The sequence below is a fragment of the Bombina bombina genome, chromosome 11 (assembly GCF_027579735.1).
Source record: "Bombina bombina isolate aBomBom1 chromosome 11, aBomBom1.pri, whole genome shotgun sequence".
In the NCBI taxonomy this organism is placed as follows: Eukaryota; Metazoa; Chordata; class Amphibia; order Anura; family Bombinatoridae; genus Bombina; species Bombina bombina.
In genome coordinates this window covers 82,843,904-82,867,131 of record NC_069509.1, presented here as the reverse complement: position 1 = coordinate 82,867,131, position 23,228 = coordinate 82,843,904, and the positions used below count along the sequence as shown (strand labels likewise).

The 23,228-nt window shown below is 36.7% G+C and overlaps 1 protein-coding gene across 8 annotated transcripts in view; it reads left to right on the top strand.

Annotated features, from left to right (window-relative positions):
* The first annotated feature begins 518 nt into the window (after positions 1-518).
* Positions 519-23,228, top strand: part of MPRIP (myosin phosphatase Rho interacting protein) — a 384,980-nt gene continuing 362,270 nt past the window's right edge. For 4 of the 8 annotated variants that reach the window (XM_053694610.1, XM_053694609.1, XM_053694607.1 and 1 more), the window contains exon 1: positions 520-1,036. In XM_053694610.1, the coding sequence (XP_053550585.1) occupies positions 917-1,036 (120 nt within the window). In that variant the 5' untranslated portion in view covers positions 520-916. Of the gene's footprint in view, positions 1,037-23,228 lie in introns of all 8 variants that reach the window. The other 4 variants (XM_053694605.1, XM_053694611.1, XM_053694612.1 and 1 more) reach the window with 4 other exon arrangements.

Genomic DNA, 23,228 nt, shown 5'->3' with positions numbered 1-23,228 from the left:
TACAAATAGTAAATATATATTCAATTAAAGTAATATTTATTAATTGTATTATATATAATTAGATCTATACAGATGTAACACTCTCATAATGTGAAAAGGTTTATTCACAGTGTGTTTAGGGAGAGGGACACTCAAAATTGAGTGTCAATATCTCTTGGTGGACATTTGACAGTTCTGATATTTATTTCTGGTGTCAGCCTTATTGTAAATTTATATTCGAGTAGGAATTACAATTGTATTTCGAGTAACCTTGTTTTACACATGACAAACGTGCAGAAAACAAACATTACTCTGCATGTTACATATAATTATCTGGCTGCACACAGAGCACCTCCTCCCAAGCAGCTGTCACAGAATCCCTAGGGAATGGTGCAGAGCAGCCGAGCTACACGATTAGGCCCCGCCCACCTCAGCTCAGCCTATCTTATTCTCGTTTAGGCTTTGGGTTTTCTTTTGTTATCCTGCGGGAGGAGAGAATGGGGGGAGGGAGTGCTGCCAGGTGATTGGCTGTGAGAGCCGCCTGTCATCCCCCTGCTGGCCCTGCCCGGCGCTTCTCGCCGGGCTCTTTACAATGTATCAGTAGCTGCGCTACTAGTGGCGGAAACTGCACCTCGGAGGCGAGAGGACCGGACACCGAAACAGAGTGGATTTTATCAGGATAAAGTACAAAGCGGACATAGCGAGAGTTTACGGGTTACCATTGTATTGTGCATTCCGGAATTTCCCCTCCCCCTCCCGGGATCAGTCCGAGGGCAGCGGAGGATCCGGGATGTGAAACCGGATTATTGGAATCTGTCTCCGAATACCCCGAGTGATGGGGGAAGGTGAACTCAGTCACCGGGATCCTTGATTTCCTCTCGCCTCCAGAGGCCCCAATTACCAGGTCAAATCACCGTATGACCCTCACTCATTGACTATGTCCGTAAAGGAGAATCCGTGCAAGAAGTTCCAGGCCAATATCTTCAATAAGAGCAAGTGTCAGAACTGCTTCAAGCCCAGAGAATCACATCTGCTGTCTGATGAAGATCTGAACCAGGTGACTTGGGTTCCTTCTCCCTCTGGAAATAATATCTCCTTTTTCTGCGCTTTACACAACTAGACCCCCCATAATTCATCTCTTCAAATTGTCTTCCCAGTATCTACTAATATAAACCCTCTTATTACTACATCTGAGGCCTCCACTTACTATCTCCCTGAACCCTAAGGTCTTCTAGTGTCCCTAAAGCTGCTCATTGTAGTCACATACAGCCAATAACTCACCTCCACCCATAAGAGTTCACAACCACTATTTCCTCTAGAGGAGCTCACCTTGCCCCCCCCCCCCCGACGTTTCCACCCCACCATCCCCTCCCAAGAGGAGTTCACATCCTACAATCTTTAACTGAGGCATTCAAGTCTGCCAGGGCTGCCCTCCCCCCAGGTGTTTACCTCCAACAAGTCTGCTGCAAATCCCCTCCTGTGGTGTTTACATCTACCAGTTCCTCCCACCAGCCCCCCACTTTCAAATAGTATTTACTCTCCATGCGTTCATGCCCCCCTTCCTTGAGATGTTTATGCACATCCTGTAGTTCCCTTCCTCAAGAAGTTTACATCACTCCAGTTTTCACATTCTTTTTTTTGCTCCCCAGAAGCATTCATGTTTGCTAGTCCCCCCTACATTTCTGTTCCCTCTAGAATTGCTTATCTTCTGTAGGCCAATAGTTCCCACCTTCAGACAACTCACATACACTAGCCGTCTCCTTTGAGCCACTCACGCACACTTGACCATCCCCAAATTGGTCACATCAACTAGTCCACAAATATATATATTAGTGTTACCCCTCTCAAACCACTCCTATCCACTAGTCCAGTGTTTTTCAACCAGTGTGCCGTGAGAGATCCTCAGGTGTGCCACGGCAGACTGACAACAGTGTGACATATTTTTTAAACTTTGCTTGTTTTTTACTCCCAGTGCAGGGGTAGTTTGTAGGAGGCATGGCATAACAGCAAAATACATACAGTATGTGTGTGTTTGTGTGTAAGTGTATATATATATATATGCTGTATTAGGCTACAATGTGTGATTTTTTTTAAATTTTGGGATGGTGGTGTGCCACAGGATTTTTTAATGTAAAAAAGTGTGCCACGGCAAAAAAAAGGTTAAAAATCACTGCACTAGTCCATCATTACTTGTTATCATCTAATCCCCAAAATTGAGGTGCGTATGTCTGTTGGCCTCATCTGAATTTCTTGGTATCTAGTTGTCACCCTCAGAACTTTTGACATCTAGAAGCCTCTCATGTCCAAAGTCTAGTTCCTGACAGCTATCAGCCAACAAAGCTGCACAATTGACTCTTTTAGCCCTTCATGAGGTGCCACATCTTCTAGCCCACTTTGAGTCATTCTATTGACCAGTTAACAAACGTGTTTTCTGTAACCCATGACTGCACTTTAAAAAATTCCATCTCAAATGTATATACAACTATACAACTCCATTCCACAGCTGCTATATCTTCTTTCTCTCTCATGTTTCATCCTTATCTACCTTAATCACTTAATACCAAACACCTCTAATATATAAAAATACACACATTTCTCTTATATGTGTGTGTGTGTGTGTATATATATATATATATATATATATATATATATATATATATATATATATATATATATATATATATATACACACTTATCTCTATCTCTCTAAACACATATGTGTGTGTGTGTGTGTGTGTGTGTGTATATATATATATATATATATATATATATATATATATATATATACACACTTATCTCTATCTCTCTAAACACACCATTTCTCCCTGGCTTTAGTACTGTATGTGTTAATTCTTTCTTCATTAATCTTCTTAGAGTCTGAATCTTACACATCACCCCCCCCCCCCATCTCCCCTGGCAGCACACATTTCTTCTCCCCCACTGTACGCACCATAATGTTGGCTGTCTATTCCCCTTTGGCTGTGCTGCATATCCTTGTACCCTTCCCTGTGGCTCTCAGCCACTGACTTTCTGCTGTATTGCACAGATACAATAGTGACTGGAAAAGTGTAGGCTGGAGAGCCCAGTTTGGATAAGTGGGTGTGTGGTGTCTTATTTTTCTGAGGTTCATATTAGGGGAAAGTATACAGAAAGAGTTCAATGCCTTTTTTATTCTTCTATATGTCACATAAATGCAGCGGTCAAGGAGTAACTGCACTCTATGGAAACCTTTTTTTGTTCTGTTTAACGACTTTATTTTGGTGTCCTTGGAAGCATAATTTATGGGTTAGGATTCCAAACTGTTCTCAATGTTAGGGAAAAACATTTTAAAACAGATTTGGTTAGCGTTTGATAAATATTGAGTCGGGTAGTAATGACTCCTAATATTTGCCTTTTGGCTCCTAACTTTTTTGAATGTTCTGCACGTTTATATAAAAAACACCTTTGTCTAGATCCAAACAAGTTTTCTAAATATTGTTGCTGGCTGCTAAATTAAAAAACAAAACAAAAAAAAAACAAACCCCAGTTTGTCAACCCCTGGATTTGACAATAATGTAGAGAGAGCACATTAATATTCCAAATATATTTTCAGAAAAGTCTTTTGTGTCCCTCTTAAATATAAATAAATTTAAAAAAAAAATAAAAAATAATATATCATATCTCTCTCTTCCAATGTGCAGTGAGTCTTTAAGCACCTGCATAGGCATTTCCTGTTGGCATTGTAATTAAAGGGACACTGAACCCACATTTTTTTCTTTTGTGATTTAGATAGAGCATGACATTTTAAGCAACTTTCTAATTTACTCTTATCAAATTTTCTTCATTCTCTTGGTATCTTTATTTGAAATGCAAGACTGTAAGTTTAGATGCCGGCCCATTTTTGGTGAACAACCTGGGTTGTTCTTGCTGATTGGTGGATTAATTCATCCACCAATAAAAAGTTCTGTTCCCGACTGAACCAAAAGAAAAAAAAAAAAAGAAAAAAAAAAAGAAAAAAAAAAAGCTTAGACTTCTTTTTCAAATAAAGATAGCAAGCGAACAAAGAAAATTTGATAATAGGAGTAAATAAGAAAGTTGCTTAAAATTGCATGCTCTATCTTAATCACAAAAGAAAAAATTTGGGTTCAGTGTCTTTCTTTTTTTAAAAAAAAAAAAAAAAAAAAAAAAAAGTTTTAATTTACGTTTTTTTTTGTTTGTTTTTCCATTCAAAAATATTAATATGTATTTACCCCCTTCAGGAAAAATCCATCTGTTCAACTTTTGTACCATAAACGAAAAATGAAGCACCTGATCATCACTGCGATCATGTGCTCCAAAGATGGCGCCGATTGGCTCCTGGGGTGACTTCCTGTGTTGCTAGGCACATCCAGAAGTCAGATCGACCGCCATTTGTTTTGCAGATTGGAGCAGAACACCGCAAAAGATAGGACGTTCCATGCTGTCCTAAAGGCTTTAAGCCTAGTGCTTTTAGTATGGCATGGAACGTCCTTATGGTGTCTAGGGGTTGAATAGAGTTTGGTAGCAATGTTTAGGTATATCTGTGTAGCCCCAAATCGCCAGCTAGCTTCCAGTAGTGCTTTTTAACAAAGGATACCAAAAGAACAAAGTAATTTGGTAATAGAACTAAAATTACAGGCTCTGTCTGTATCATGAAAGTTTTTAATTTTCACTTTCCTATCCCTTTTTAAATGAGTGTTTGCCTTGTCTAAGAAGAATGCATAGAAACATATTTTGATGGCAGATAAGAACCAAGTCTACACATATTTCCTTTAAATTGTTTGTAGTATAGCCTCATACTTAGCCCAAACATTTGCGAAGCCTCCCACAGTGTCTGTCTTTACCACTTCTAAATGACGTTTATTCCTATAATCAACCACCTTTGCTTAGAAGAAGTGCTTCTGCAAATTACTACTGAACCCGCTATTCTTCAGCATGAGATCAAGACCTCTTATTCTGGCGTTTCTCCTTTTGCATAGGCTACTTTGGTTGACTTGTCAGGACTTAAAACCAATCAATATGTGTCTCACTCAAGTTTGTGTTACCACCCCCCCCCCCACAAAGTAATTAAACACATAGTTAAAGTACCACAGGAGCAAGAGGAAAGGCTTTTGAGCCAATCATCTGAGGCAATTATGTAGCAGGGTCATATGATTGCTGGTGGATAGGGTCACTGTCATTTTTTTGATTGGTGACAGCAGTTCTCTGCAGCTCCCAAGCGGTACTTTAACTTTGCAAGGTGATTAAACACATAGACTTAATGCAAGTAATTTTGTCACTAGCTACACTGCAAAAATTAGAGCATTTTGTTTTTGTTTTTTTCCTCTAGATTGACCCTTTAAAGATTTTATAGTGAATTCAATTCAGAGTTTTTTAAATCTCTGAAAATGTAAATATTTTAACCGATTCTGCTTAGAATTGATTGCTTTGCGTAGTTTACCTTTCATCTGTTTGTAGCACTGAGTGAGTTAATCTGACAGCATTGAACTATAGACGGCCGCTTTCATAGTTTTTATGGGTAGCACTTAGCAGTGGAAATTGCATATTTCCTGAATGTGCTGTACTCACACCAGAATTCCAGAGCTGGGGAGCTGCTGTGGAGACTGTTCGTGTATTGGGAGGATTTCTAAACATTTCCACTTGTCTGTCCCAGAGGTAGCCGGCTGCACCAGCTCACAGATCAGGAGCAAATGGCTGTTTCATCCGAAATGCCTGATACGTTCCAAGGAACATTTGCTTCCTCCAATCCCTTTCTTGCAATTTGGATATCAGCCATTCCAACATTTTATTGCGCTATCCTTTAGTTGTCTGTACTGCAGAGTTCTCAGTAAGTTGCCAAAATGTATAATGTTTACTGTCCCTTTAATTGGACCTTTAAATCTCATTCTTTATGTATTAGATAACCAAAACACAATTTGTCTTAAAGGGACATTCTTTTTTTTCTTTGTTGAATCTAATAAGGGGCAATTTAAAGGTACACAAGTCAAATTTTTAAACTTTCATGATTCAGAGCATGCAATTTTAAACAACTTGTTGCTACTGAGCATGTGCAAGGATCCATAGAATAAACGTATAAGCATTTGTGATTGGCTGATGGTTGTCACATGATACTGGAGGAGTGGAAATAGACAAAACTAATCTATTACGCATTTGAAGTTCAGACTAAGCGCTATTGCATTGTCTTGATTGTGCAAATCTACTGTAGTTACTGGTCCTTTTTTAATAATTGTTAGAGATGTGTGTTCGACAGTTTTGTGCACTGCCAAATGCTGAAATAGGAAGCTGCTTTTGATATTTAGCTCTTTTTTGGAGCCAAATACCCTCTTGTGTAAGAGAAACACACTAAGATCTGTGCAAATCCAGATCTTAGTGTGTTTCTCTTGCACAAGAAGATATTCGGCCCCAAAAAGAGCCGAATACTGAAAGCAGCCTATTTCTGCATTGAACGTAACTGCCGAACGCACATCTCTAATTGTTAGTTTATTTATAACAAACAAGCTCTGTTCATGAGATGTAAATAAACATTTTTTGTTCTTATGTTTGAGTTGTGTTACAGCTTACATATAGTACAGGTTACCAAGAGAATGAAGAACATTTAAAGGGACACTGAACCCATTTTTTCCCCTTTGTGATTCAGATAGAACATGCAATTTTAAGCAACTTTCTAATTGACTCCTATTATCAAATTGTCTTCATTATCTTGGTATCTTTATTTGAAATGCAAGAATGTAAGTTTAGATGCCGGCCCATTTTTGGTGAACAAACTGGGTTGTTCTTGCTGATTGGTGGATAAATTCACCCACCAATAAACAAGTGCTTTCCACGGTTCTGAACCAAAAAATATCTTAGATGCCTTCTTTTTCAAATAAAGAAAGCAAGAGAATGAAGAAAAATTGATAATGGGTATAAATTAGAAAGTTGCTTAAAATTGCATGCTCTATCTGAATCACGAAAGAAAAAAATTTGGGTTCAGTGTCCCTTTAATAGAAGTACATTGCAAAGTTGTTTAAAATCGTATGTTCTATCTAAATCATGAATTAAATAAAAATTGGGTTTCATGTTCCTTTAAGAGAGATTTTTTTTTTCTTTTCTTGAAGATGTGCTATGGATTTATTGTATTTATGAGAAGATATAACAGCTGTATACACAGGTTGGCGACTAGCAATTAGTGATGATGTTTAAACACAGAGACTGTTAGTAAATTAACCCTATGGGTGGTGAAAATTGTTATTATTGCAAAGGAGTTAAACACGTACTTAAAGGGACAGTCAACTCCAAAATGTTTAAAAAAGATAGATAATCCCTTTTATTACCCATTCCCTAGTTTTGCACAACCAACATGATTATATTAATATCCCTTTAACCTCTGTGATTACATTGTATCTAAGCCCCTTTTGACAGCCCCCTGATCACATGACTTTATTATCTATTGACTTGCATTTTAGCCAATTTGTGCAGGGTCTGTCAACTTCACGGGCATGAGCACAATGTTATCTATATCGCTCACATCAACTAGCACTCTCCTGTTGTGAAAATAAAATTAAAAAAAAGCATGTGATATGTCTGTAGTGGCTTAGGAACAGGCAGAAGTTTAGAGGTTTAAATGTTATAAAGTATATTAGTATAGCAATGTTAGTTGTGCAAAGTTGGGGAATAAAGGGTTTATCTATCTTTTTAAACAATAACAATTTTGGTGTTGACTGTCCCTTTAAAGTCCTGGTCAGTCACAAGTGCTGCAGCTGGCAAGCTGAACACAGCCAGTGATTGGTTACGTGGTGCAACTGCTGATTGGTTCAGCTTTTTTTTCCTGCTTGGGACCAGCAATTCCCTTCTGCACCCAGCTTTATCTATGTATTTATCTTTTCAAGAGTTAAATTGATTGTTATATAGCATTACGTTTGTGCCCAAAAATGTCCCTTTTTAAATGGTGTTTTTTTTTTTCTTCATATGCTTGATAGAAATGTTGTTGAGTTTACTGGTCCTTTTAAAATAGCAGCCCTGAGAACTATAGTCACTGCATTTTAATCAGTCAAATACATCAGTGTTTGTAAAATGTCAGGTATTTTACTAATAGAGTGTTAAATGCTTTGCTGCCAGAGAGGACTTCAAACTAGTGTAAAGATTATTCTACAATAAGGCGTGCCCAACCTTTTCAAATATAGGGCCATATATGTTTCTCATGATTTTTTTTTTTTTTTTTTTTTTTTAAATACTGGTAGCAGTGTTCCCCCCCCCCCCCCATATCAAAACTTAAAGTGGCAGTTAACACCTTGTAACAATACATTCTTGTTGTGTTGCTATAGAATAATATATCACCAAGTTTAAACTAACTATTTTTTTTAATAGTCACACTGCACCCACTATTTGCTTTTTTTTTTTTTTTAAAAATAGATGCCAATCTGGGCTTTAGTGTGCAAGCAACCAGGGCCGGATTTATAATAAGGCAGAGTAGGCATGTTCCCAAAGGCGCCCTCCATACAGGGCCACTTGTCTCTACCTATTTTAAATACCGGTCATCCAGCAATCTTAACTAAGATGGCCACTAGCAGTGAAATAGCACTGCGCATGTGCGGTGACAATCTTTGCTAATACTGTGAGTATTAAAGGGACACTGAACCCAAATTTTTTCTTTTGTGATTCAGATGGAGCATGACATTTTTAAGCAACTTTCTAATTTACTCCTATTATCAGATTTTCTTCATTCTCTTAGTATCTTTATTTGAAATGCAAGAATGTAAGTTTAGATGCGGGCCCATTTTTGGTGAACAACCTGGGTTGTTTTTGCTGATTGGTGGATAAATTCATCCACCAAAGTGCTGTCCAGAGTTTAGATGCCTTTTTCAAATAAAAATAGCAAGAAAACAAAGAAAAATTAATAGAAATCAATTAGAAAGTTGCTTAAAATTGCATGCTCTATCTGAATCACAAAAGAAAAAATCTGGGTTCAGTGTCCCTTTTAAGCATGCGCAATGCTTGTGTCAACCTAAACAAAGATGGTTGCCGCACACGTGCAATACTCTTATTTCATTTCATCTTAGTTAAGGTCGCAGGCACAGCAGAGAGTGGGGAAACTTCAGATTTCTGTGCCTTCAGACCCTGGGCTTTAAAGGGACATTATACACTAATTTTCATATAAATGCATGTAAAAGACACTACTATAAAGAGTAAGATGCACAGATACTGATATTAAAATCCAGTATAAAACTGTTTAAAAACTTACTTAGAAGCTGTCAGTTTAGCTCTGTTGAAAAGGCAACTGGGAAGCCCACTGCAAGTGGGAAATAAGACACTCCCCCTCCCCCCTTCATTTGCATATGTAAAGACCCTTTACACAAACAGGAGCAAGCTGGAGAAGGTAGCTGACGGTATTCACATAAAACTTAGGGGCTTGGTTAGGAGTCTGAAAATCAGAGCAATGTTATTTCAAAATAAGCAAAACTATACATTTAAAAAAAAAAAAAAACACTTTATGGGCTATATAAATAGATCATCTACAAAACATTAATGCAAAGAAAAAATGAGTGTATAATATCCCTTTAAATCCAGCCCTGCAGGCAACAAGCCTAGCTATGGTCATAATGTTAGTAGCATAAAGCAATTGTTATCATTTAAAGTCAGTTTTGAAAAATATGTTACAGGGTTAGCCTTGATAAGTTAGGGTGCATTTCAGGTTCTGGTTATAAGAAAATCCTTAAAGGGATACAAAAGACAGATTATACAAACAGGAGCAAGCAGGAATCTGTAGACATCAGTATACATCTAAAAGTTTGTGGCTTGGTTAGGAGTCTTAAAATAAGTACAATGTTCTTAAAATAAATAAGCAAAACCTATTCATTGTTACAAAAACACTCACAGATTGGCTATATACAATGTCCCTTTACGGATAAGCCACTCCCCCTGCACGTCTTTTTTTTTTTGGATGAGAAATATTGCAGACTTGCTAAGAAATAGTTTCTCCTTGTTATGTGTGTGAAGTCAGTACAAATGAGTTATTTCTCCCTCAGACTTCTCACCTGTCGTCTGCGCTAACTGTGGTTCCCTTGGGCGGTTTGTATGTGAAATTTCAAGTCCTCGCAAGTCTCTTAATTCTCAAAGAATGCTTTTGAGGGTCTACCGTGTTGAGTGCGCTCATATTCTGTGAAGCAAATATTTTGCTTAAAGGGTCATTGTAGGAAACTAATATGAATGCAACAATTTCAGATGTATTTTTGTCAGGAAAAAGACAAATATATATTGAAAATCTTTGTTTTGATAAAATTAATTCGGCATACTTAGAAACCACGTGTTTATTGGGTGAGCGAGAGAAACTGTATTGGTTGTCGGGAACAAATCTTTAACGGCATTAGTCTGCTTGACGGTATATGTTCTTACACAAAACAAAAGTGTAAAGGAACGTGCACAGTGCAGTAATACAATGCTCTAATCATTATTTAGCCACAAAGGGATAAAAGGACCATTAATTACAGTAGAATTACATAACCAACAAGTGCACAATAAAGAGACAATACATTAGCACTTACTCTGAATTTTAAATGAGCAGTAGATTTAGTTTTTCTGACAAATTTAAAAATGTACCTCAATTTGCTGGCCCCCTATGTCATGTGACAGCCTATCACCAATCACAGTCTCATCATATACGTATACACTGATCTCTTGCACATGCTCAGTAGTAGCTGGTGCCTCAAAGTGTCTGTATAAAAAGACAGTGTCTGTATAAAAAGTGAAATTGCATGCTCTATTTGAATCATGAAAGCGTAAAAGACCACTCAATGCAATAGAATTGCATAATTAACAAGTGCATAGTAAAAAGACAATGATTCAACACCTACTCTGAATTTCAAATAAGCAGTAGATTATTTTATTTTTTTTCTGACAAATTCTCCCAATTTTTGCCCCCCTCTATCATGTGACAGACATTAGCCAATCACAGACTAGTATACGTATACCCTGTGAGCTTGTGCACATGCTCAGTAGGTTCCTGTTCCCCAGAAAGTGTGCATATAAAAAGTCTGTGCAAATTTTGATAATGGAAGTAAATTGGAAAGTGTCTTAAAACTGCATGTTCTTTCTGATTCATAAGTTTTTATTTTGACTTGAGTGTCCCTTTAACCCTTTCCTGCCAGGGCTAAAGTGTCTACATCTGAACAACTGTAACGCAACGTGCACACGATCGCGAGATTTCAATTATTGGATCGCGTCTGGGGGGTGTCCCTACAACCCTAGGAACGCCCTCCAGACCGCGATCAAATCCAGGAAGCACAGAAGGCTTCAGGACAGCCCGTGGCTATGACGTTCTATTCCGTCATAACGGCTCTAAAACCCAGTGTAATTATGACGGAATAGAACGGCATTAAAAGGTTAATTGACTTGTTTCGATTTTAAACACAGTTAAAGGGACATTCTAAAGTAAATGAAATTCTCTTATTCATCATAAGATCATTTTTTGCATTATTGAGCAAGGTAAATATAATATTATTATTATTATTATTATTATTATTATTATTATTATTATTAGGTATTTGTAGAGCGCCAACAGGTTCCGCAGCGCTAAATATGTGGTGAACCCCACAGAGGTTTTAGATAAAGCTTCAGTTAGGTGCTGCAAAGCTTGAAAGCAGTTGGCCGCTTCTGATTGGCTGTCTGTGTGCTGCTCAGGAGCTGCAAAGCTGTTGGTTACTGATCAAGACGTTGCCTTTTATGCATAGTCCTGAAAAGGACAAGGAAAGGTGTTAGAAGTATCAACGCAGCAAAGTGCTTTCATGGTTCTGACTTTTCAGTTTGCTTCTATTATAAAATGTACTTTTGTACTCTTGGTATCCTTTGTTAAAAAGCATACCTAGGTAGGCTCAGGAGCACCAATGTACTACTGGGCGCTAGCTGGTGGCTGCACACCTTTCAAGGGTCATTGGTCACCAGAGGTGTTCAGCTAGCTCCCAGTAGTGCATTGCTGCTCTGGGGCCGATTTTTAACTATGTGTTTACCACTTTGCAGGGGTTAAAGACAGCATTTTATTATTACACTGTTACTTGCATATAACACAGCACATATTTCATTTTGCATTTTTATGATCATTTTAATTATATTTATAATCTCTTTGTGGGGATAAATTGCAAAGTGCATTTCTGCAATAATATAAAACTCTCTAATTTTAAATATTTTATTATTGTATTAACATTTTCCTTTAATGGTATATTATACACCAATGTGCATGCAATAGACACTAATATAAAGAAGAATATTCACAGATGCTGATATAAAAATCCAGTATTAAAACCTTTTAGAAACTTACTTAGAAGTTCCCAGTTTAGCACTGTTGGTGAGGTTAGGCTGGGACACCCAGTGAAAGGGGCTGAGAAAGCAGGAACAGCAGACACTTCCCCCTCCCCTGTATATGAAAATACTTATTACACAAACATGAGCCAGCAGGAATCTGTAGACTTGGGTCTACATCTGATACTTTGGGACTTAGTCTGAAAATCAGCACAATGTTATTACAAAATAAGCAAAACTATACATTGTTACAAAATCACTCCCAGATGGGCTATATAAATGGATCCTCTACAAAATATTTATGCAAAAAAAAATCTAGAGTACAATGTCTTTAAGATTAAACAAAATATTTCAGTATTGTTAGTAGCTGTCAGACCCTGAAGTGTTATGTTCCTTTTAACCCACATTTAAGATCCATTCTGTGTGCACCGCAGTTATTCAGAGGTATCTGTATGAGCAACACGTCAGGCGTGCTGTAAGAATTTTAATTTGAGGCGTGATCTGGATAATTGGTCTCAATTAGTGCTTGTTTCATTTACTTATTTGTATCATTTGGTACTTAACTGGATTTCTATTCTTTGGTCCTGTCATATTGTTGACTTATTTTTGACTAATGGGTAACGTCATAATTATCTGTGGATTAGAGGCCTGACGGAGCTTTTGAATACCCTGTGTAATAATACTAGTGAATTATCCTTACTATAGATCGCTGATCACATAAACAAATATGACAATGAGGACACTCGATTATTAAAGTGATATTGAATTTAGCCATTATAGAAATATTAACTTAAATCCACATACAATTTTAACATAACTTTCATTGATAAACTATTGCATTTAATGTGCAAAAGTAAAGTAAATCAATAAAATGACAAACTTAATCTCACACCTCTGTTCGATAAAATGCACCACCCCCTCTCTTTTTCTAATGCTTTTGTGAGGTAGCCAATCGTAGTGTATGCCGTATGGCACTGCATGGAGAAAAACAAATTGCATTGCTGTCTAGGACTGCTATTTACGTCCCTACACTACAGAAAGTATAAGTGGATGGAGGAAGCGAATAAATATGTTATGAATAAAAGATAATTTATAAAAATTTGCATTATATATTTGAAAATCAAAGTTAGAAATTCTTGTATATGTTATATAGAAGTAAAAAAAAGTATTTGAAATTGTTTAAATTTATCATCAGTTTAATATAATTATCTGATGCAGTACAGTCATGACTGTTTGTTAAAAGGGATATGAAACACCAATTTTTTCTTTCATGATTCGTATAGAGCAGGGGTGCCCAATAGGTAGATCCTGAAGGCGCTGCTGGTAGATGGCGGCTGATGTGATCAAGTTACGCAATCTCAACACTGGGGCGTGAGTAGAGTATGGTTGCTAGGGATACCGCTTTATCTACCGCAGTGTGGGAAAAGGCAGGTCATTAAACAGTCTGATGGTTGGACACAAAAAGTGCTACAGGATTGGATCTTGAGGGACATCGATTTCAACCAATTAATGTAGATGATTTTTGAACAACACAATTGGCCTATCAAAAGCATGGTTGCGTGAGTACTCTTCCCAATGGATATGGCGGTATAGTATAGTTAGGAGGGTGTCAATAGATAGAAAAACTAAAGGCGGAGGCTGCTGTGCTATGCTAAAGGAACAAGTCTGATTGATGTCTGGCACATGAACGGTTGGCCCGGTAAAAAATGGCCTGCATGGCGCTATTTAAATTTATTTGTGTAAGCCTCACTGGGTTCTATCAGGCCAAGCCTGCGGCGTTAAGTTAAAGGGGTCAGTGGCAGTAATTTAAATGCAGTGTTTTGTAACATGGCACAAGGGGTTGCTCCTGTTAACCTGAATGAAAGTCAGTGCTACTTTTGTCGTCTGTATTAATCTGTTGTATCTTTAAGGTTTTACACATCCATGTGTTGCTAAATCATGCAACCTTAAAGGGATATGAAACGCATTTTATTTCATGATTCACATAGAGCATGCAATTTTAAACAACTTTCTAATTTACTCCTATTATCAATTTTTCTTAGTTCTCTTGGTATGAAAAAGCAGGAATGTAAGCTTAGGAGCCAGCCCATTTTTAGTGGGTAGATCTTGTTGAGCTGGTCATTTGAAAACTAGGTCCCACCACAAAAAAGTGTGGGCACCCCTGGTATAGAGCATACAGTTTTAAACAACTTTCCAAATTACTTCTATTATCAATTTTGCTTCATTCTGTTGGTATCCTTTGTTGAAGAAGCAACAATGCCCTACTGGAGTCTAGCTAAACACATCGGTAAGCCAATGAAAAGACACATATATTAACAGCCGCCAATCGGCAGCTAGCTCCCTGTAGTGCATTACTGCTACTGAGCCTACCGATGTATGATTTTCAACAAAGGATACCAAAAGAACAAAAAAGTAGTTGATAGAATTACGTTGGAAAGTTGTTTAAAATTGTATAAGGAAAAAAATTGGGCTTCATGTACCAACTCCTCTTTGCGTTTGTAGATTGGCATGTTTTACAAGTTCAATTGCAAGCCCCTTTGTTTTAAAGGGACAGTCTAGTATAAATTAAACTTTCATTATTCATATAGGACTTTTAATTTTAATGAACTTTCCTATTTACTTTTGTCATCAAATTTGCTTTTTTCTCTTGGTATTCTTAGTTTAAACTAAACCTAGGTGGGCTCATATGCTGATTTCTAAGCCTTTGAGGGCTGCCTCTTATCACATGCTTTTTAAATCTCTTTTCAACACAAAGAGACAGAAAGTACACGTGGGCCATATAGATAACACTGTGTTCAGGCACAGGGGGTTATTTAAGATTTAGCACAAAACAATGCTAAATGCAAGACAATAGATAATAAACAGTCACAGTCATGTGATCAGGGGCTGGAAGAAGGTTCCTAGATACAAGGTAATCACAGAGGTAAAAAGTATATTAATATAAACGTGTTGGTTATGCAAAACTGGGGAATGGGTAATAAAGGGATTATCTTTCTTTTAAAACAATAACAATTATATGGTAGACTGTCCCTTTAAGGGAACGCTAAAGTCAGAATTAAACTTTTATGACTTTTGATGACCGCTGCTTGATAAATACTGACTGCGGTCATAGGGAGGCGAAGGGCTTGATAAATCGAGCCCAGAGAGGGCATGTCCTTTTTTTAAAGAGAATTTCCAATTTACTTCCATTATCAGATCATGCACACTTTCTGAGGCACCGACTACTACTGAGCATGTGCAAGAGTTCAGTGTGTATACATGACATTTTTAAATTGGTATAAAAACTACCAGGAAATTTGTGTGTGTGCTCATTTCATCCCTAGTGACTTGGCTAACATTTTTTTTCCCATGTAGGATTGTCTGTATTAAAAAAAAAAAAAAAAAAAAAAACTGTTTAGCTTTTAGATGTTTACTGCCTTTTAAGGGATATTGCAGTGTAAAAAGAACATACCCTGTTATCATAAGAAGTTCATTTTTTAATGCAATAGGGTTAAAGGGATAGGAAAGTCAGAAAAATAAAACTTTGTATGATTCGGACAGAGAATATAATTTTAACTTTTAATTCACTTTTATTTTCAAATGTGATTTGTTCTCTTTGTATCTCTTGTTGAAAAAGAATATGCACATATCCTACACTAGTGGGACCTGCTGCTGATTGGTGCTTGCACACATTTGTCTCTTGTGATTGGCTTACTAGAGGTGTTCAGCTAGCTGCTGGTAGTAAGTTATTCCTTCAGCAAAGGAGAACAAGAGAATTAAGCAAATTTGATAATAGTCAATTGGAAAGTTGTTTGAAATTGTATGTTCTATTTGACTAAAAATAAAGTGTTGGGGTTTCCTGGGACATAATTATAATAAAGGATGCGTTTTGATTTATACATAATAATAATAATAATCTGTTAGCATGTACTTTTATTTTTAAAAAATGCACCTTTCTTTTCTATTATCCACGACCTTGTGTGCTCTGTAGACAGCCCCCTGGTAAACACATGCCCCCTCATTTGATATTTATCCAAGCGCATGCTCTTATGTATGCATATTAATGAAGCCAGTAAACATACACTGCAGATGGAAACATGTAAAAGCATATTTATTTTTTTATAAAGGTTTAAAATATGTAATATTCATATTTTCATGTTGCGTTAGCAAGCATGAGTTAGCGTGTGTGTTTTTCCACTTTTTCCCCCCCCCACCATTGACTTCTATGGGGGGGATCATGTGAACACAGGCGTGATATTTTAACTTTGGCATTTTGCGCCTGTCCGGATAGTGTGAGAGCGAAAACAGTTTCAACTCATAATACGAGCGCAATCCGACAAGCGCAAGAAGCTTACTTCTAGCGCAGTTAACGCTCGAGCAAGAGCGTAAATTAGCACGCCACGTGGCACAACTGCTGCGATCTTGTGTTGTTCCTGACCTTGCTGGTGATTTGATGAATACATAAATATGCTGTTCCTGAGTAGTTAAATGCTTTGTCATAATCAGGAGTACCAGTACATTGCACTAGGATGTGCAACTGTATTTTAACCGCATTTGCAGTGATTAACCACGTAATTCAGCTAGAGCGCAAACAAGAAAGCTAAACAAATTTGATGACAGAAATAAATTAAAAAGTTGTTTCAAATTGCATGCTCTGCTGTGCCTTTTAACAATGTATGCTCTAAATAAATAGAACATTTTATTTGTAGACTATTTTCTTTTTACTGTATTATATACTTTTGACGGCTCACACGTTTCTTTCTCTGCATTTTTGATTAAGTATTTCCTCTTCAGCATGCTGCAGCTATTTACATTTCAATTTCTATGACTGCAAAAATATTTATTGAAGGTCAAAGTCAGTATGTACATTACTAGTCAGCCCAGCGCTTCATACAGATAACTATTTGTGTTTGAATAAGTTTGTGGCTTTTAGAAGTTGTCATAGGCTTCTTAAAGGGATACTAAACCCACATTTTTTTTCTTTCATGATTCAGATAGAGCAATTATCAATTCTTCATTCTCTTGTTATCTTTATTTGAAAAAGCAAGAATGTAAGGTTAGGAGCCGGCTCATTTTTGGTTCAGAACCTGGGTAGAGCTTGCCGATTGGTTTGCTACATTTAGCCATCAATCGGCAAGCGCTACTCAGGTTCTGAACCAAAAATGGGCCGGCTCTTAAGCTTATTTACATTGATGATTTTTCAAAGATAGCATGAGAACAAAGACAAATTGATAATACGAGTAAAATAGAAAGTTGCTTAAAATGTCATGCTCTGTCTGAATCATGAAAGAAAATAAAATGGGTGTAGTATCCCTTTAAATATGAGAGTATTGATTAAAAAGTGTGTTTTTATTTGAGTTTTTATGCAGATGAATGTACCTATTCTGTTTGATCCAGAATTAAAGGGATATGAGACCCAAAATCTATCTTCTGTGATGCAGATGGAGCACACCCTTTAAAAAAATAAATAAAAATAATCCAATTTAATTTTGTTATTAAATTTGCTTAGTTCCCATGATATTCTGTGTTGAAGAGCTACCTAGGTAGGCATCTGGGGCACTACATGACAGGGAATTAGTGCTCCTTGCAAATGGTTAACATTCTTGCAAAATTGCTGCTGTATAGTGCTCCAGAAATGGGCCAGCTCCTAAACATATGTTCCTGCTTTTCAACAAAAGATACCAAGAGAAGTCAAGTTGTTTAAAATGACATTCTCTATCTGAATCATTTTAAAGAAAAATGTTGGGTTTCAAATGTTCTTGAAACGCTAGTATTTACCAGAGCAACAAATAATGGGGACTTTCAGTCATAAAGTATAAAATACTTAATGCTGAAAGTTCCTTTGTTTGCTGCGCTGAGCGCCTCAGGCTGCCCATGGCAGGACGCTATTTTTCAGTGAGGTGATCTTAGCCAATATCGTTCTTGCTATCCTGTATAATGCCAGCTGGCCCTCACGGCTATTGGCTAATAGGGGGAAATGCCACCTCACTGAAAAATAGCGTTTTGTTGCAGGCGGCCTTAGGTGCTCAGCGCAGCGAACGCTTCAGACAAATAAAAGAACTTTCAGCATGAAGTACTTTATACTTCATGACTGAAAGTCCCCTTTATTTGTTCCACTGTTAAAATTTGCAAACACTAGGATTTACTATCACTTTAAAAAATGTATTTCGGAATAAGTTTGGAGTTTTGAATTCTGGATTTGGGGATGTGTACCTGTACTATAAAAAGCACAATTTATCATGACTGCAGGCGGACAGGTTTGCACGTGAAGAACCTGTAAGCCTGGAGTTGCCACTTGCGATGCTGCATGGCGCGGAAAAAAATCACCATTGCACAAAAGCCTTCTTTTGCAATTCTGCCCCCTGCTCTCGCGCAACCATATGCACAAGAACAGAGTCATCCATGTTTGAGCGTGCCACTTATGGGGTGAGATTAAAGTGAAAGAAGCAGTTTCTGCTAATTAAATTTGCTAATTTTCTTGCTTTTCAAATAAACATAACAAAAGAATGAAGAAAATTTGATAATAGGAGTAAATTAGAAAGTTGCTTAAAATTTCATGCTCTCTCTGAATCACAAAAGAAAACATTTGGGTTCAGTGTCCCTTTTAAAGGCAAAATTGTTAAAAAAAAAAAAAAAAAAAAAAAAAAGCCATGTATTTCATAGCGATTGCTTACAGCAGTGAACTAGCTGTAACTGGCCACAGTAAATAGGGAACAGATAATCATACTCGCTCAAGATTGCAAGTAATGTTTGTAAATTATTAATAAAGTGACCGTTTTAAATGTTTTTGTGAATCGCACACAAAGTATGAAAAAAAAATATATACAGTCACTGCATAGCGCTCTGTACAAAACTATAGCGCTTCATTAGGCAGCGTAATCAAACTGTTATTGTATATGTTGCTATGGCAACAATGAAAATGCTGGATACCATAACAACTGTTGTGCATTACACTATAAAACAAGGATGAACCAGGAAACCGAAACAATACTTTTTTTTTTATTTTATGTCCCTTTTAAATGTCAATCTTATAAGATATGAAGGCAAGATTATAAAATGTTTTATAAAAAAAAAAAGTGGATTGAAACTTATTTTAATTATTTTGCTAGCTTTTCCTGTAATTTAACTATTGTTGTTTAAGGCTGTGGTACATTATGTGGAATGCAGAACCGTGACATTCCTATGCTGCTCAGGCATTGGCTAATATGTGCAGAGGGTTGTTTATCTGTCTTTAATTGGCCACACTAAAGGATCGGAAGCAGACAACAATAAAAAAAAACATTTTCAAGGAGTGTGCTCTGGGACTGCAAAACAATGTATAATTGTATGTATATCTGTTGAAATACATCAAACTTTTTGTTTTTTTAGTAGAAATAAAAAATGACTAATGTCCCTTTAATTATATATACAATAGATGTTTAGAATATTGTCCCTTTTTAAATATTTTAATTTTTCCTTTTAAATATTTTCTCTATTTTCAAAAATAAGATATTCATGTATTCCTCTCTGTACAAATCAATGTGTAGCTGACACCATTTTCAAGCTGTTTTCTAAATATATTGCTGCTCCACACTGTTCATTAAAGGGGCAAGAAATCCCATTTTTTCTTTTCTTTCATGATTCAGATAGAGCATGCAATTTTAAACAACTTTCTAATTTACTTTTCGTAGCTAATTTGATCGATCTTGGTATCTTTTGTTGAAAAGCATAACTAGTTAGACTCTGGAGCAGCAAGCCATGGCTTGAAGCTAGCTGCTGAGTGGTGGATGCACATACATGCCCCTTGGCTTACCCAATACATTCAGCTAGTTCGCAGAAGTGCACTGCTGCTTCTTCAACAAAGGATACCAAGAGTATGAAGCACATTTGATCATAGAAGTAAATTGGAAAGTTGTTTAAAATTGTATGTTCTGTATAAATCATGAAAGAAACTGTTTTTTTGGTTTCATGTCCCTTAAAGGGACAGTAAACACTTGGAGATGGCAAAATTAAAATTATTGTTCATATAAAAAAACCTCTGCAATATATATATTTTTTTTTTTGTCCCCTTTTTCCTGCAATTCCATTCTGAAATTGTGAGCATTTCAGTGCCTGTTAGAAATGGAATTGCAGAGCACGGTTATATTCCACACAGCCATTGGCTCCAAACTCTAGTGACCTATTTATAGCTGTCCCTAATTGGCCACAGCAGAGAAGGTAACCTAAGTTACAACTTGGCCAGGGCCGGCTCAGGATATTGTGCTGCCTGGGTCCAACAATGCAATGACGCCACCCGTAGTAACATTACGGATTAACATATAAATCTACTAGCCTGGCCGCTGACTTTACTAAGCCTGTCTACCTGAATGCAACCAATGCTTATGCACAATTATGGCATAAGTGGGAAGGAAGTTAGGAAAGAGATGTGCTTGTCGCACCTTGAATGTTGTCCCTGACTGGTTCTTTGCCTTTGTGCATGATGAGGTTATGCTGCTGGGAGCCTGCAACTTCCCCCACGGAGACAGAGGACAGGACTGGCCTGGGACTAACAGTGACTGAAGCAGTCACTAATGTGCTGCCTGGGTCCAATGGACCCACTTGGTCCCATTGTTGAGCCGGCCCTAAACATGGCAGCTCCCAATGTTTTATAGACACTAAAACTGTACACTTATTTTGTCAATATTTAAACAGCTAATGAAACTTTACATTTTTTTTGTCTAAATGTTACTCTCAGAATGATGCATTCAAAGAAAAGATTAGTCTATATAGCATTTATTTAGTGCTTTAATGTCCCTTTGTTTTAGCATTTTTGTTTAACTATTTTTTTTTAATTTTTTTTGTTATATGTATATATCTCAAACTAATCTTTCTGGGACAGGCGCTAGTCTCTCAAGTGATTTACAGTAACCTAATATGGGCTTGGTTAAGCAGGTGTTGGCACTGCTTTCTTGCTGGTGAATCCATGTTTGTTTTTAGAAATTGCTTTCTTAATACATTGCCAGATCAAGTAGATGATATGTTTGTTGCAGGATTATTTCATTCAGGTTGAATCTACATCCTGGCAGCAAGAGACTCTGGAAGTATAAACCAAACCCTTTTTGTGTAAGGGGTGGATATCATACAGTTAGGAGGAGTTGATGATAAATTGTATGTATGTATGTATGTATGTATGTATGTATGTATGTATGTATGTATGTATGTATGTATGTATGTATGTATGTATGTATGTATGTATGTATGTATGTATGTATGTATGTATGTATGTATGTATGTATGTATGTATGTATGTATGTATGTATGTATGTATGTATGTATGTATGTATGTATGTATGTATGTATGTATGTATGTATGTATGTATGTATGTATGTATGTATGTATGTATGTATGTATGTATGTATGTATGTATGTATGTATGTATGTATGTATGTATGTATGTATGTATGTATGTATGTATGTATGTATGTATGTATGTATGTATGTATGTATGTATGTATGTATGTATGTATGTATGTATGTATGTATGTATGTATGTATGTATGTATGTATGTATGTATGTATGTATGTATGTATGTATGTATGTATGTATGTATGTATGTATGTATGTATGTATGTATGTATGTATGTATGTATGTATGTATGTATGTATTTTCTTACATGCTTCAGATAGAAAATACAATTTTAAACAACTTTCCAATTAACTTTTGTTATGAAATTTGGTTAATTCTCTTGGTATCCTTTTTTGTTGAAGGAGCAGTAATACTGGGAGCTAGCTTAACAAATCTGATAAGTGAATAAGAGGCTTATGTTCAGCCACCAATTATCAGATAGCTCACACTAGTGCATTTCTATTCCTGGTCCTACCTAGGTATGCTTATTTTGTCAAGGTTACCAAAAAATGATAGCAATTTAGATGAGGTAAAAACATTTTTTTAAATTTGTATGTTCTTTCTGAATCCTGAAAGAAAAATGTTGGGTTTCATGTATATTTAAAGTGAATGTAAATTTTGATGCTAAAGTGCCCGGTTTTTAAATTTTTTATTAAAAACAGGGGCACTTTAAAGTGAATGTAAAGTCAATCAAAGTGTTTACATAAATCGATAGATGTCACAAAATAAGGCTAACTTTCATTCATCAATTTCGCTCTAAACGCTTGATTAGGTTTTCTAATAAATTATAATCAATGTATTCTTACTGCCGTTCCTCCACCCGGATTATTGTACTTTTTCGTCATCGACGACGATTAAAGCATTCTGCAATCAACGCTGCCACCCCGGGGGATTCAGCACCTTTTCCAAATACGCCCACTGTATAATTTGCGCATGCGGCAATGAATCTTACTGAATTTTACTAATGTTGAGTGTATATGCGCGTCCATGAGACGCGCATGCTCTGTTTCAATCTTCTTTGATCAAGGGCAGAAAGTAAGTTGTCAGACAGCTGCGCTCTCTGATCCAATAGTACACAATGATTTTACTAACTCATTGCATACTATGTTTCAATGATCAGAGAGCAGAGTAAAGCTTATGCCAAAATCAATGTACTATCGGGAGCGTGCTTCAGAGCTATGTATAGAGCGGGTGGGTCCGCTCTATACGTCAGACATAGAAAAACCAGGAAGTATCTCTTGGGAGGAGTTTGCGAAGACACAGTAAAAAAATTATAAGTTATCTAAAATAAAATCGGATTGGTTTTTAAAAAAAAAAAAAAAACTTAGCGACTACGTTTAGGGAGATAATATCTAGGTATAGCAGTGTTCCAGATTGCTTAACCTTACATTCACTTTAATTCATAAAAATTTACATTTCACTCCTGTTGTGAAAAAAAAACTTGCTTTTTAATCTTGACAGCAGCTCCAGCTTCCTCCTGTCGTTGCAAGCCATTTCTGATGTCAGAAATGATGGATAGGTCATCCTCCAATCATGGCTTCCTCCCCGGGGGAATCTGTGTCTGGTTCAACGCCGTGATTGGAGGAAGCCGGATTCCTCATTTTATACTCACAACACGAGTGAAATGTAAATTTTGA